The sequence below is a fragment of the Sabethes cyaneus genome, chromosome 3 (genome assembly GCF_943734655.1).
Source record: "Sabethes cyaneus chromosome 3, idSabCyanKW18_F2, whole genome shotgun sequence".
Classification (NCBI taxonomy): Eukaryota; Metazoa; Arthropoda; class Insecta; order Diptera; family Culicidae; genus Sabethes; species Sabethes cyaneus.
Genome location: NC_071355.1, coordinates 238,401,896 through 238,418,735, shown reverse-complemented (window position 1 = coordinate 238,418,735; position 16,840 = coordinate 238,401,896). Strand labels below are relative to the sequence as shown.

The window sequence follows — 16,840 nt, the reverse complement described above, 5'->3', positions numbered from 1 at the left end:
TGTCCCATTTTTCATCTATTATACCAGTTTTACTTTCCTTTCTTTCTTGGATTTTCTGCTTTTTCTCACGTTTTCTATGACGCTCTTTTCCGTTGTTCCTTCTTCTGCCACATTTTTTCAATTTCGTTTTTTGTTCTATTCTTTCCCGTTTTCTGTTTTCGCCTTTCCTTTTTTCCAGTTTCATTTCCGCCTTTTTCTAACTCTTTCTCGACTTCGTCTGTTCTGTTTTCCTCTTTAAGACATCCCATTTTTTCTGCTACTTTTATTCTGTTTTCCTGCTACTGGCTCTCTGTGTTCCTTATGCTCTGCGGTTTCATAATTTTATATGCCGTTTTTTCTCTCGTAAAGAAAACGTTCTGGTGCGTTTTTCCTATTATTTTTCCTTTTTTCTGTCCCAATTTCCCGTTTTTCGTCTTCTTGATCGCTTTTTCCAGTTTTCTTCATCATCCAGGTCTTCTTTTTTCTCTACCACTAGTTTTCTTTTCTCTTTTGATTCCGTTTTCATACTTTTCTGTCACGTTTATTCCGTCTTACCTCTATTGCTCATTTTCCCTCCTTTTCTCGACCGTTTTCTGCCCACTGTTTCCTCTTTACTGTTTTACTCCTATCCCGATTTTAGCTACGTTTCTCCTCTCTTCCTTTTCGTTTTTTAGCATTTAATAAGATATTGTTTTGTCTTTTTTTGCGGTCCCGGTTTTGGCCTTTTTTCCCTTTTTATCTTGTTTTCTATTTTTTCGATTTTCGTTCCGTTCCTCTTCTTATTTTGTCCTTCTGCCACATTCTGTTCTTCTTCACCATTTTAGCCTTTTTATCTGCTGTCAATTCTAAATTTGGATTCGAGCCAGCGTCACGACAGAATGAAAGACTTTGAACGCTAATAGCTCTTCCAATTTAGAACGGATTTTGATGGTTCGCATACCATTCGATTCATAGAAAATGCAGCAATTTTATGGCTTTCTTAAAAAGATTGTTTTCCAATTGCTAAATAGTAAAAATTAACGAAAAACTTCAAGCTAAAATTTGTCCATGCATTTTCCTTGTGTAAGCCTTGCTTCCCAGGTACGGACGAACATTGAAAATACCAAGCTTGTGGCTGGTGGTGCAGCAGAGCCATTATCGTCATTCATTCGCTGCTCAACTTTTGAGCTGATCACTGCAATTTTCCACTTCGATTTAAACCTGGAAAGCTTCGCTTACGATCATGTTTTTTGCTTGCTACAAAGCACAGTAAAGCCCAGGTGCTACATTTCAATATAAAAACTTGACCTTCTGTTCTTATACAACAGACTTCGCAGCCTGGTTTAATAGTTCAGGACAATTGCAGGACTAGTGCAACAATCCTATTGACTTTTACAGCCTCTTCCAGTAAAAATTCGAACGTGCGATGTCTGGTTTGTTAGACCTGTGTTGTACCTCGAGGCCAACCGAGAGGCTCAGGCTTTTTGCTTGCTACAACAAGTGACATATGCACTTATAGACTGGTTAATGTGAATCAATTTTCATAACTTGCCGCAGGAATGCTTAGAATTCAATGGCATCTGAACGACAGGCTTGCTTTTTGATAATTGTCTGCGGATAAACGTACGCTAAATGTGAAAATATTTAAATTGTGGTGAAGCTGTATCAAGCACCGGCTCTTAATAATGACAATAACATATTATTTTGAAGACTTAAATTTTCTCCTAGAATTTTGTTAAGAGCGTGGTGCGTAAGGGAGATTTCTATTCTGAAACGCTCCCATTTTGGCCCTGGTAAAAATATTCGTTTATGGCATCACAAAATAGCTCTCCGACCAAAAATACAAAAACTTTATTAAGCAAGATGATATTATTATGAATTTGTTCCGTCGACTGTAGAATTTAATATTCTCGTTTTAATTGGCTGTCAGTCTATTGATAGTAGAACAGATTTTGAAATCTTCCCAACGTTTCAACTGTGTATTTCAGTCTTCTTCAGGGATTGAATATTGTCTGCTCTTTGTCAGATACTTGACAAAGAGCAGACAGTATTCAATCCCTGAAGAAGACTGAAATACACAGTTGAAACGTTGGAGGCTAACGCAGTTGTACGCCAACTACGCGGTCGCGTCTGGACCACAACCGTACTGTTTTTTCTCTCAATTTTCTTCCTTTTCTGTTCTCATTTTTCCGGCTCTCGTATATTCTTTTTTGCTTTTCCTCCTTTTCTATCACTTTTTTTCTTCTATTCTGTCCATTTTGTCCTTATTTTTTCTCATTTTTCTCGTTTTCTTTATCGAATGGCTGAAATTTAAGAATGACAATACATATTTTGATCCAAAACCAAATAATGTGGTGACTCTTAGAACGCAATAAACAGTGATTATTCGTTCATCAAACATGATTTTAAAAGTATCCAAGAAAGAACGGAGTTATGACTATTTTCTCACAATCTATATTAATTAAAAGTGCCATAATATACATATAACAAAAAATTAATATCGACAGGATTCGCTACAAGCAGCATTTGCTGTTCACTTCGATCACGATGCTAACGACAAACAATTCATAAACAGACAATCATAAATTCACTCCATCATCCGTTTGTTTTGTCATAAAAATTAAAACAAAAATTGATATAATTGTGCCCATTATATTAATCAATAAAATACTCCCTCTTCTACTTCCTCCCGCAGGACGAATGCAAGCAGTACCGGTCCGCCAATCCTGAAATATGGATGCGCCTTCCATGGTCCAACGTGAAGGCGACAAACTGATCGTGCGGCGTGTCGTTAGCGGGGATGAAGTGTTTCTCAACCAGACCAGCTCTTCGCCGTCGTCGTCGGTTTCCACGAGCAAGGACCAATCGTTGGTCGACAGTTTGAAGCTGCTGTCCGGTGAAGAGGACCTCAGCAAGTTCGGTTTAATTCTCGAGGAAAGTGCGGGCAAAGGTGGTGGTGGTGGTGGTGGTGCCGGCAGCAGTGAACAGGGGGACAGTGCCGAACAGCAGCTGCCGCAGTGCAAAATCAAGCGGAACTATTCGTGCAGCAGTTGTACCTATTTCACGCAAAACCCACGAAAGTATTTGACCCACCTGCGCGATGTGCACGGCGAGAAGATCATCATCAACGAGTGCAAACGGTGTCTGTACGCGTCGCGCCACTACCAGAAGCTGGTGCGTCACATGAAGATGGTGCACGGTTCGACGGACGGCATCAAGACACCGTTCAGTTCGCGCAGACGAGGAACATTCCGGAAGGAGTTTTACAAGAAGAACAAGTTCAAAATGAATCCTAACCCGACGGCCAGTGAGTTGTACAATCAAACCAGTGCGGAGTACATTAACCAGTTGATGAAGTCCGGGTTGAGTAAAATTTTCGAAAGTGCCAGCAGTGCGGGGGGAAGTGGTGCCGGCGAGGGAACGCAGGAAGCGCCGATGTTTTATCCAGGTAAATTTGGTTTGAATCATGACTTATTGTATTACCTATGTTTGCATAGTCGATGAGATCAGTTTTATCCTTTTCATTAACCCAAAACCTGTTTACTGCTGAATTTCAATAATTAGCATTGTTAATATATTACTACAAGAGAGATAAGACATCAATCTGATGTGTGTGTGAGATAATCTGTCAGTTTTTGTCATTTCATCTGTATTTTCAACAGTGCAAAGTTGTGATGAATGGAGGAAGAAATGTTGAAAAAACGGCGAAAAAACTTTGTCTCCAAAACGCATGAAAAATTCAACATTTTGTGACGAAATGTAAAATGGTATTTATATATAAAATCTAACAGAAAATTTGATAAGATATGTAAACAACATTGCAATTTGTTTGTTTGAAACTGAGCGTATGGAATATAAAACCTGCAATATTTTGGCCTTGAAACCGTTCGAAATGACGATTTTGAGTTTCCCGACATATTTGAGCCATAATATAAGGTACACCTATTTGAAACGTTTTTTTAAAGTTCGTCTTCAAAATTCTCTAATAAAACTATAAAATAATAATTTTCAAAACTGCTGATGCCATTTACTAGCTTAGTCCAATGACTATCGATGAAAACCTGATTTAATCCACCTGGTGGTAAAAGGAACCTTTGTTATACGGGCTTACTTGGCTATTTGAAATAAAAATCGACACGTCTTCGAAATATAATTCGTCTGTTGGTTAACGATGAGTTGCGCGTTGGTTTATATCACTTAAAATATTCAGAAATTGAATAAGTTTTTAATAACTTTGAACAAAATATTAGCACTTCTAATTTTTTTTCAAGGCCCCCTCCCTCCTCGGAGCAATCTAGCCCCCTCTAGAAAAATAGAATCTATTTTTTTAAACTTAAAGAAACTGTAGTTAGTAAACTAGAAGTAATACAAGCTTGAGAGTTATTTTCATTTGCGTCACTTTATAAGATTCCATACATTAATGTGCATTTAATTTTAATATATGGACAAATGCAAAATGTTTAAAATGTATCCATCGTCGATAGTCGGTGATTCGGGGTCAAAAGGGTATTTTTTAAATTAAAAGTTCTACAGTTCCTAAAAAAGCAAATATAGAAATATATTATATTCAGCAAAGTTGTGTATTTTTACTAATTACACAACTTTGTAATACATAAAACAGTTAAACAACAACTACAAAAAGAGCTTAGGGGGATTAATCGAAGCTTAAACGATAAAGCTTTCAATTTCAAGAAACTCTTTTAAAGGTTCCATAAACCTATAACCAAGTTTTCCTAGTCAAAACTCTAGTGCGCACGTTTTTACGTTATATAATACTAGCTGTAACGCCCGCGCGTCTAATTGAGAGCTTGGAGGAACGCTATGTAACGCTAACGCTATGTAACTCTATGAGGTGCAACTACGTTACTTTTGCTCGTCTTGAATGTAATCTGGTGTGATTGGTTTGAGTCCTTGCTTAATGTGGGCGATTATTACCACGAAAATACATATCGCGCCCCTCGTTTTGGCGACAGACATAAGCCTCTTATATATATGATGATAACAAAGGTTTAAGAATTGGTCGAAACAAGAAATCGATCCGTGGCCCGGAGGGCCGAGTCACATATACCAATCGATCAGGTTCGACGAACTTACCAATGTCTGTGTGTGTGTATTCTCGGAGATGGCCTGTCTGAAGAAACACCCATATGCCAAATTTTGTTCCATTTGCTTGATTAATAGTCGAGTTACAGGAAATTTTGACGTAGGACTACGTCTTACTTTAATAGGGTGGCACGTTGGAGAAGCAAAAATGACCGCGACACGACAAAGTGATAGATTTTGAACGCTTATAGCTCAGCCAATTCTAAATATATTTTTATGGTTTGCATACCATTCGAATCACAAAATATCAGCCTTTTGTATAGTTTTTATTAGAAGATTGTATTTTGTATGTAACTTCTGGAATTTCCACGTAAAGTTGAATAATTTTTCCAATTTCCCTACAGTATTCGTTCAATCGTCGCCATAGTTACCATATGAAATTGTTATTAATAACATACAATCAATTTAAGTGAGAAGTGAGTGATTTTGTGCATCTGATTCTACAATGCCTCAATTGCTTTAAGCAGAATATATGCGTAAATACCGCAAGCGAGTCCGTGAGCAGGCATTATTAACTGGACCAGCAAGAGGCCAGCGTTGACGGTGGCAGAGCACTGTAAATTCTACCATTTGAGAAGAAAAGGAAATCGTAGTGATTCAATGTATTCTGAAGTGGGCAATGCATCGTTAGATGGTGCATCGCACGAAATAGCTGTTTCCTCCAACGTTGAAGTGTTGCGTGAAGTGACCGCTCCGGCGCATGTAGAGGCCAGCGTATCGCCTGACGTAACAGGTGAGTCCTATCGAAGCCGAAAAAATGTAAAAATGTAGGGTACGGGATCAGTCATCAAACATTTTCGGCTCGTTTATGGATATACCATTCCATGCTTTCAACTTGCCGGATAGAATATTATAAAAAATAATGTAGGTTCAAAATATTAATATGTGAAATACTCGCAACCTGTCCTTTATTATCATTGCTCAAATTTGAAAACGACTCCATTGTAAAGGTCTTGCGGGTCAAATCGAGGCCCGCTGTGTTCTCTAAGCATAACGTTCTTCAGCCCGATTGGACACCTATTGAAAAGCGATCTGCAAATATTAAGCTAAGTAGTAGCATTAAGGGCAAACGTATACAATTTCCTTGCCAAGGGAACTGCATCACCGAGAATCCAGGAATTACGGACGGAACTTAGGCGCCTGGAAAACCACAAATTGGTTACTTTAGGTACTGAACTTCTAGAATTTATATCTAACGTAAGCCATTTTGCTGTACTGCTGAGCCTGAATGTACAGAGTCTAAACGCACGCACATTTAGCAGATATTTCAACCGATGCGGTTCTCAGACAGGCAGATATCCTTGCTCTCAGCGAAACATGGATGGACAGTAATGAAGTTATTTCCATATCGACATTAGTGCCAGGAGCTTTTCCTTACCAACCGGTAAGGAGATGACACCAAGTACCTGATTTTAACGGCTAGTAAGTTTCTGATTAGCCAAATCAATTTTTTTAATAATTGTTACTCTGTAGTGTTAATTCACCACTATCTTAACCAGAGACAATGTGATTTCTTCACTTGAACCCGTTAAACAATCCAGTTGAAATATTCGGACAAGCGACATCAACCCGATAATGTTGCCACTGGAAATCAGATGTAAGGAAAAGAATGTCATTTATGATTATACCATACATTACTTTAATTCACAGTGTCAAACAGAAAACTTAAATTATCAGCATTGTCATGATGTCTGATTTCGACCCCACGCTGCTTTAAATAACGGTTTAGCATGTGCCAGATTGCTTATAATTTACACGATGCGAAATTCTGCAATATGTAATGTAATGTAATGCTTTTGTAATGCTAACACTGCTTTTTCTCTACAGCACAAAGTAGCCAATCCAATCGTTTCAGTCAATTTTAAACTTTCAAAATGGTTCTTTTCAGAACCATCATAACTATCAAGGAAGAGTATTATGATTTCCATTAGCAATCAATTTTCTCATAAGTGTTTTAGTAAGGTGTGTCTAGATTGGCAACTAGTGGCATGCAATTGTTCCTAACAGTTGCTGATGTTTCCAAGTAACTATGGCGACGTACCACAAATGTGCAGGTGGCGACAGCAACATTGAGCAAAAACTAGCAACATATCGCATTTCCAACGTAGCCAAAATTGCCCATTCTAAACGCACCTTTATATTAACTTTGCGTAGTCCTACGTTGAATATGCGGTCGTGTCTTATACACAACCCCTCTGATTTTTTATTTTATTAATATGGGAACCCCCTCTATTAGTGGAAGGAGGGATCTCAATCCACCATATAAGAAATTTCTACCTTCAAAAACATTCACATGCCAAATTAAGTTTCTTCTGCATGATTAGTTCCCGAGTTATGCAGAAATTTGTGTTTCATTTGATTGGGAGTCCCCCCATCTAGAGGGGTAGGCGTCTTAAACCATGCTAACAACATTCCTCACATCATACGCAATGTGTATGCCAAGTTTCATCAAAATCCGTCGAGCGATTAGCGAGTCTATACCATACACATGCACAGCATTTCATTTTTATATTTACACTAGCTGAGTGCCCGGTCTTACTCGGGGCTTTATCTCACAGCCACTTGTACATCAGTTATTGTAACCGAAATGCTTATAATGCAAAAATATAGCGCTTGTTCCTCTTTTGGACGTTTCTCTCCATTTGTCAGATCCCCCTCTTTTGTCTACCCGACCACAAATGTGTAGTTTTCTTTACGAAAATCCCTATAAAACCCTATAAAGAAAGAGACCTATTATATATCTTATTTGCACCTTCCGCTAACAATGACCACCCCACCAATAGGTAATGAATAGTTTTGTTATTGTACTTTTCAAAAAAAGTAAAAGGTGCAACCGTATTTCTTCCATGGATACAAAAAACCTGTCATTCCTTTCAACTCACTTCAAGACAAAACATGTTTGTTAACAATGTTTTTAGTTTCACCACCAGAAGCAAGTATGCACAAAATATTACACTCTGGAACATGCCACATAAAGTTGGCCATGGGAAAAACATGGTGTTCTCAGATCAACTCCACACTGTTGGAATGATTGCTCCTGTGACTCAAATAGAGTCGGCCAGCAACACTTAGCACTAATGGTCGAACATATTTAATATGGGTCGTTTTGATTCGGCGCATAATTACACTTGACAAATCTACAGCTGCGAGCATTGCCGTTTAGTGTTTCGTATTTTATTTTTTTTCTATTGTACGGAGAAATTGTTACAGTTATGTGGGCGTTACTTCCCCCTTGCTGTCATCAACCTCCTGTCATCAGCTCTCTCTTTTGTCCCACCGTCACTTACGGAAGAACCGTCCAAACATTTCGGAGTCTTCTCCCTGTTACTCCCCCATCCCCCTTTGGCAACCACCGTGCTACCCACGTAGCACTTGTAACTAATCATAGATATGAAAAAATACAAAAAGGTTGCACAGCGGTTACATTTAGGATACTTGTAACGAGTTAGGTTACATAAAATTAAAAATAGTTACTTTTTAGTTTTCTAGTGACAAAAATCTCAAAAAGTTACCAGGTAGTTACCAAATGACCAAATTGAAAACTTAATTTCGAACTGTCAACAACTTGGTCGTCGCAAAACAGTCACCTTTCAGTTACGAGTTACCAAATAGTTATCAAGTGACACAAATGAAACCTTTTTCCAAACTGTCATCAACTTGCTGGTCGCAAAACAGTTAATTTTCCGTTACGAGCAGTTACTTACTTACTTAGGTGGCTTGCCGTCCTAAGACAAAGCCTGTTGAACAAAATTTCTCCATGTAACTCGGTTGAGGGCTACCGCTCTCCAATTCCTCGGACACCGAGTACTCTCCGCCAGATCTCGCTCCACCTGGTCTAACCATCTTGCTCGCTGCGCTCCTGGTCGTCTTGTTCCTACCGGATTTGAGGCGAACACCATCTTTGCAGGGCAGTTGTCCGGCATTCTTGCAACATGCCCTGCCCATCGCATCCGTCCAGCTTTAGCCACCTTCTGGATACTAGGTTCGCCATAGAGCTGTGCGAGTTCATGGTTCATCCTCCGCCTCCATACTCCGTTCTCCTGTACGCCGCCGAAGATCGTTCTTAGCACTCGTCGTTCGAAAACTCCGAGCACTCGCAGGTCCTCCTCGAGCATTGTCCATGTTTCATGCCCGTAGAGAACAACCGGTCTAATAAGCGTCTTGTACAGGGTGCACTTTGTACGGGGACTTAGTCTGCTCGACCGCAATTGCTTGTGGAGCCCATAGTAAGCACGACTTCCGCTGATAATACGCCTCCGAATCTCACGGCTGGTATCATTGTCCGCCGTTACCAGTGAGCCAAGGTAGACAAATTCATCGACTACCTCAAACTCATCGCCGTCGATCAATATACTACTGCCCAAGCGGTGTCGTTCGGCCTCGGTTCCGCTGGCTAGCATGTACTTTGTTTTAGACGTATTTACCTTTAACCCAATCTTTTCTGCTTCGCGCTTTAGTCTGGTATACTGTTCAGCCACCGCCACAGATGTTCTGCCGATAATATCCATGTCATCGGCAAAGCAGACGAATTGACTAGATTTGTTGAATATCGTGCCCCGCGTGTTGATATCCGCTCGGTTCATAACACCTTGCAGCGCTATGTTGAACTGCAGGCATGAAAGACCATCACCTTGACGAAGCCCTCTGTGTGATTCGAATGAACTTGACAATCCACCCGAAATCCGAACACAGCACTGCGTACCATCCATCGTAGATTTAATCAGTTTGATGAGCTTCCTGGGGAAGCTGTTCTCGTCCATGATTTTCCATAGCTCTTTCCGGTCGATGGTATCATATGCGGCTTTGAAGTCAACGAATAAATGATGCGTGGGAACTCTGTATTCACGGCCCTTTTGGAGGATTTGCCGCAGTGTAAATATTTGATCCGTTGTAGACCGACCTTCGACGAAGCCGGCTTGATAAGTTCCCACAAATCTATTCGCAATTGGTGATAGACGGCGGAAAATGATTTGGGACAGCACTTTATAAGCGGCATTGAGAACGGTGATCGCTCGATAGTTCTCACAGTCCAACTTGTCGCCCTTTTTGTAGATCGGGCAGATAACCCCATCTTTCCACTCCTCCGGTAGCTGTTCCGTATCCCAAATTCTAACAATTAGTCGGTGTAGTTACGAGCAGTTACGAAGTCAAAAAAAGTCGGCTAGTAACATATTCGCAACAACTTGTTCACTGTTCCTTGTAAACACAAAGGATTAAGCAAAAACTAGATCTCAAGAATTTTACTAATGGTAAAGATAAACAATTGGTACATGGGTTGTAATATGCTCTTGTAAATGCGTTTATTTACTTAATTGATGGTACTTGGAATCTTCTCCGCACAGACATTGGTATTAAGTAAACAAATTTTGATTATTCTCAAACGTCAAAACGATCAAGTTACATCGAAACGAAACCGGTAATGAAAATAGGTTACAGTGTAACTTAGAAATGATGACATAAGAAATAAGTGACCACAACAGATTCAATATTGGTTACCGTTACCGATAGCGTAACCAGGTCGAAGGCTAAGGTTACGTGCAACTAGAATGTAACTGAAATGTAACCTTCTATGATTAACACTGCTGGTAAACTGTATTATTCAAACTAAAACTATTCTTTGATATTAAATTAACACTTTCTTTTCACAACAATCACTAAAAACACATTTTCCCAATATCTATGAGCAATGTCTGCTTCATATCATCTCATGCAATATGCCGAAAACGATACAAAACTTCAAGGACGATGGTGTAGTAGTTAAAACCAAAGGCAAAATGGTTATGAATTTTACTAAGTGATAGCGAAAACAATTTATTTTTTATTGATTTCTAGGTGAATGCTTCACTAATTCATTATTGCTAAGAATAAAATTAAAAAATCAAAATTAAAATTAAAATTTTTATATTTGTACATATTTGTTTTACAAAAAATCAATTTTTCAAAGAAGTAAGTAACGAAAAGCTAGATTAAATAAGAGCGCGTGAATTTTTCAAAGCTAGAATCATGCATTTCACCATAAATTTGAAACTGCATTAAAATTTGTGTTGAAATAAGATGCGAAATTTATACACTCTTCTTTATTCAACAGTTAAATTTACTGCTTGACTTTGACAGCCATAGATTGAAATAATAAACCTGCTGCATTGTTTTCGCTATGCAATAAAAGTTTCAAGATAACTAATTTGCCACCAATTGAAAGTCAATTTACAGTTTATGTGTAACTTCAATAGTAACCATTTTGTAACTATACATGTTACATATTGATTATTGAGTAACTGTTAATGTAACCATATTTAGTTACATAAGTTGCGCTATTTCGGTTACACAACTGTTATATTTTAGGTTACTGTAACCGAAGTTTTACATTTAAATTTGTCGCATATCAGCCGCTGCGACTCAATTGTGACAACGTGTGCTACTTGGGTAATTCCCTGATGTCAAGGAACATGCGGGCCAAGTATGATAAAGAACGGTCAAGGCGTTTCGGAGTTATGGCCTCCCTCCTATTAGGGACCTTCCCCCTGCCAGGGAACCTCCCCCCTCGTTTCTGTTAACCTTCCAGTGTTGATTCTCTTATATCAAGGAGCATGTGTGCCAAGTCTGATGAATAACTGCCAGGGCATTTCGAAGTTATGACCTCCCCCGCATGTTACGAAGCCCCCCACTTTATTTCGGAGTTATGGTCCCCCTATTAGTTCGCCTCCCCCTGCCAATTTGCCCCATTTTTCTTTTTATACCGTGACCGAACATAATTGCGATCAACTCCTAATTCCGATCACTTGACCTAAATGGTCAATTTTTAGAGAATTGAGCAAAAGCTGTAATAAATGAGCATGCTCAGTTATTGTGCTATGTGTTTTAGTGTCAGTTGTTAAAAAATGACTGTCTTTAGGGGGGTCAGTCCCGGCGAAGTGGTTAGCATTCACGCCTCTCATGCCTCATGCCTCATGTTCCATGCTCATGGGTTCAAATCCCAACCCCGCAGAAGTCACGAATGACATAAGCAGTTAAAGTGACTATAATCTAACAAAAAAAAACTGGCTTTAGGGCACCATCCACTTCAAATTAAATAAATTAAATTCGACAGGCAGTAGCAAAAAACGCCATCAAAATGTATTTTCTTAGCCGAAGTTCTAAGCGCGCGATCAAATTTGCTAAGATCATAGCAGCGTGGAAACATATTATCTTCTTTGGTTCGGTATTCTACGATAACAAGTAGAAACAAGCATAAATAATCGTTCTATATCAAATTTGGCTGAAAATATGCTGAATTTGCGAAATTTATTGCATTAAAGTGATTGATCGGAACTATAAACATAACTTTTTTTCTTACTTTTAATTCCGATCACTATATCAAAGTTATAAATTCGAAGTAGCTATTTGGATTTTAGGATTACTCGCAACATGATAACATGGTAGAATTATTGAATTTTTTTGACGTAGAACTACGTTTTACGGCAGGGTGTCAAATCAAAATTTGGAGTCAATTCAGTGTCACGAAAGAATGAAAGATTTTGAACGCTAATAGCTCTTCCAATTTAAAACGGATTTTGATCATGAAACATGCAGCATTTGTATGGCTTTCTTGAAAACATTGTTTTCCAATCGCTAAATGGTGAAAATTAACAAAAACTTTCAAGCTACAATGTTTCCAGTTTGTGGCTGCTGCTGCTGCTTCAGGACAAAGAAGGAAAATAAAGTTGCGTGTTTTACTGCTTACTACAAAGCACAGTAAAGCCTAGGTGCTACATTCCGATTTGGAATTTTGACCTTCTGTTTTTATACGATAGACTACGCAGCCAGCTGAAAGAGTACAGGACAATTGTAGGACTAGTGCTACAAATGCTACAATAATTCCTTCAGACTCTTTCAGTCGAGATTCAACCTTGAGGCCAACTGAAAGGATGACTTTTTGCTTTTCTAACGCTGCACAGTGGGACGGCTTCAAAAATATGCGGACATCAGCTTTTGCGTAGAAATTACTAAGTTTTCTGCATTTGTGTCTTCACAAAAGTTTCTTGATTTTTTAAGGACCTTTTTTGTTTTACCAAAAAAAATTGCATGGGTCATGGTGGGTCAATAAATTATACATTTAACTTTTTTATCTAAAGCCAAAAATAAACAAAACACAAGAAAAAGTTGCACAAAATGTTATTTAAGGAGTTTTTGACCAAGAGAACTTCTATCTCTTAAGAAAAAGAAGTTATAGTGCTACAAACTAATGTATCCCCTTAATACCAGTTTTTCTAATTTTTTCTGGTTATTTCGACTTCTACGCAGTTTTGATATTCTACGAAGCTCAACATGCTATAAAAATACATCTTTTTGCTGAAGGGAATGCAGCTCTACCTTTCTTGGTTTTCGGGCTATTCCAGCTTTTGTCTAATTTTCAATCAATTTTTAAGGGGCTTTATTTTAAAACGGCGCATGTATGCGCATCCAATCTCAGTCACTTTACGTACTGCAATGTAGTGTGTTTCATTTCATATGTATGTCACGGTGGATCATGGTGGAACATTTAAGAAAACTGTAAATGAAATTACCAATTTCGCACCATTTTTTGCTTTGAAATCGAAATACGCTAGGCGCAAATGCCAAAAGTATGTCAAAAACAAAAATGCTCGGATGTGAGTGACGCAAATAAGCATCGAAAGCCTTGCCATGTGATTGTTGATTATTTTTAGCAACATTTTTTCTTGCATATTTTGATTCAGAACAAAGAAACCATACAAAATTGGGAGTTTCATTTGCAGTTTTCTCAAAAGTTCCACCGTGATCCACCGTGACATAGATATGAAATGAAACACACTACGTTGCAGTACGTAAAGTGGCTGAGATTGGCTGCGCATATCTGCGCCCTTTTAAAATAGCACCCCTGAAAACTGATTGAAAATTGGACAACAGCTGGAATAGCTCGAAAACCAAGAAAGATAGAGCTGCACTTCTTTCAGCAAAAAGGTGTATTTTCATAGTTTGTTAAGTTTTGCGAAACATCAAAACTGTGTAGAAGTCTAAATAACCAGAAAAAATTAGAAAAACTGGTATTAAGGGGATACATTAGTTTGTAGGACTATAACTTCTTTCCCTTAAGAGGTAGAAGTTCTCTTTCTTCGACAAAAACTCCTTAAATAACATTTTGTACAACTTTTTCTTGGGCTTTGTATATTTTTGGCTTTAAATAAAAAAGTTAAATTGATTATTCATTGACCCACACCCTTAATGCAAATTTTTTTTTGTAAAACAAAAAAGTACTTCAAAAATCAAGAAACTTTTGTGAAGACACAAGTGCAGAAAACTAAGTGTTTCTGCGCAAAAGCTGATGTCCGCCTTTTTTTGAAGCCGTCGCACTGTGCGCTGCAAACAAGCGATAGCGACAGTGCAGTTATGGACTATCTCATTAATTCCTGTTCTCTTATTATTACAATAACATATTATTTTGAGGACTTAAGTTTTCTCCTAGAACTTTGTCAATAGCTGAATGCGTGAGGCAGATTTCTATACTTAAATACCCCGATTTTGGTACTGGTAAAAATATTGGTAAAAATATGGTAAAAAATTTGATATCAAAAATAGCTCAACTACCAACAATACGATACAATTTATAAAGCAAGATAATATTATTATTATGCTGTTCGTTTTTTCTCACTTTACGCTACACATATATCAATATAGTGTAAAAAACTTTCTTTAATATTCGAGTTTTTTTTGCAAAAACCAGCCTGCCAACTACGCGGTCATGTCTGGAACACAGCCTTTCTGATTTGATTTTCACTATTATTTATGATCAAAACCTTATGTAAACGTCGAATGTGACCCAATTTTATTGTAATTGTAACAGTTGAATGAAGATAAAGAACGGGAAAGTTTCATAATCCGCTTGACGAGCTCTCGAGTACACGAATTTTATGAATATTATTCTAACGATAATAATAATCATTAACGCAAGCAGAAGATGAGTGGTAGGGAAATTGTCATCAGACTATATAAACGCAAAACATTTCAGATCCACACAAGATTTCAGATTGGTACAAGTTGACAATAGTTTCATACTTTAACAGCTCATCATGACGTGATCGGAATTAGAATCACCCCTTAAAATTGATGATCGGAATTAGGTGCACTGATACATCATACTTTGATGCATTTTTTGTAACTTTCGGTAAATAATTTAGGCATTTCAATATTTTTATCTGAAACATGATTGAAAATACTTGCTTAAGACACATACCATGGAAATAAATGTCAAAGCTTTATTTATCAGTGAGGACTGAAAGGTGAAGCACCTTTGTGGCCTTAAGTGATCAGAATTAGGTGCTTTCGCGGAAGATTTCCTATTTAGCAGAATCCAGGTATTGACGGATTTGTCGCCAACTCGTCTATGGGGAACTTTGTAACACAAGTTACGCGATTTAGACCATACTCACTCTCTTTCTTTTTTTGGGAAAATATTCTTCTTTAACCCTTCTTGAAGGGCTATTCGCATATTACGTAACACATTTGGGGGACAGGTTTTTATAGTACCGTGTTATTCATTGTAAATCCATAGGAGAAATTCCCCGCGAAGTCCCCAAGGCCATGTAATCGAGCTCCTCGGATTTGAATAGTCAAATTGTTCGTTTCAGGTCAAAAAACCTTAAGTTTGGTGCCGATTGGACCTCCCCTCGATTAATGGGGACACATCCTTTATTAAAGGAAAGACCTCCTTTGGTTAAATCCTCCTTATTTTCTTTTGCTTATTTTCACTGTGGGTGAAGCACACATTTTAAAGCAAAATTTTTTTCAAAACTCTTTAACAATGAACAATTATGGTCCTAATTTGACGCCTTTTTAAAGGATTTTATGAATATTTATGCCGAAAGTGATTGGTTGATCTACATCTGAAGCTCGAAACAAAATATTAAGACGTCTTTTAGAAACAGAGAAGCTAAGCCGAACACCAAAGGATAGATAACGTCTTGCTGAAGCCGTTCTTGATTATGTAGGGTAGCCAACCTATTTTTGATCCCATCAGCAGCTGTACATAATTTAGACACTTCCATTTGATTTTGCTATCCAAATTTATTTACAGTTGCGGATGGGGACCAAAATACGTTGGTTACCCTATCTACGTTCGATTCGCTTTCAGTTGAACGTGTCGCGACGCACGCAAGGTTCAGCTGGTAAATAAAAAATAAAATTCCTCAAAAAAAGGAAATTTTTAATTATGTTTAAATAATTATTTTTTTTACATAATATGTAAGTATCAATAATAAATTTAAATTATGCTTTTTCTATGTTTTCTGATAGAAATCACAGCTATTTTCGGCAAATATTTATCTTACCTCCAATGATGAATCATGGTGACTTTGCCAACCATAAAACACTGTCTGAAATCATGGCCTGAGAAGAAAATATCTATCTATGGCAAACATTGGATAGCAATTTCGCAATTTCCAGCGAATATTTAACAAAAAAAAAATCTTACATACTGCTATTCAAATGATCAACATAGCAACATCATAGCTAAAACATTATAGAAAAGTAAAGTGAAAATTTACGTATGAAAATACCTCAAGTGTGGAGTATGCTCTAAAAGTCTGAACGATTTCGTCACCTTTCTAATGCTGACAAGAAAACGTTGTGCGCGTGATGCGCACAGCATTGGAACAATGTTATCAAACCTTGGGCAATCGTGAATTCCATTTCCAGCGCATTTTGCGCAATCAGATCACCACCATTTAGTGTCTCGTAAAAAAATATTTAATCAGTCAACCGTCTTAAGTACCAGCCAACCAACAAC

At 37.9% G+C, this 16,840-nt stretch overlaps 1 protein-coding gene across 2 annotated transcripts in view; it reads left to right on the top strand.

Moving 5' to 3' along the window:
- The window catches only part of LOC128744050 (uncharacterized), an 82,169-nt gene that overhangs the window by 49,250 nt on the left and 16,079 nt on the right, over window positions 1-16,840 (top strand). For both annotated transcript variants that reach the window (XM_053840803.1, XM_053840802.1), the window contains exon 2: window positions 2,654-3,406. In XM_053840803.1, the coding sequence (XP_053696778.1) occupies window positions 2,692-3,406 (715 nt within the window). In that variant the 5' untranslated portion in view covers window positions 2,654-2,691. The remainder of the gene's footprint in view (window positions 1-2,653; window positions 3,407-16,840) is intronic.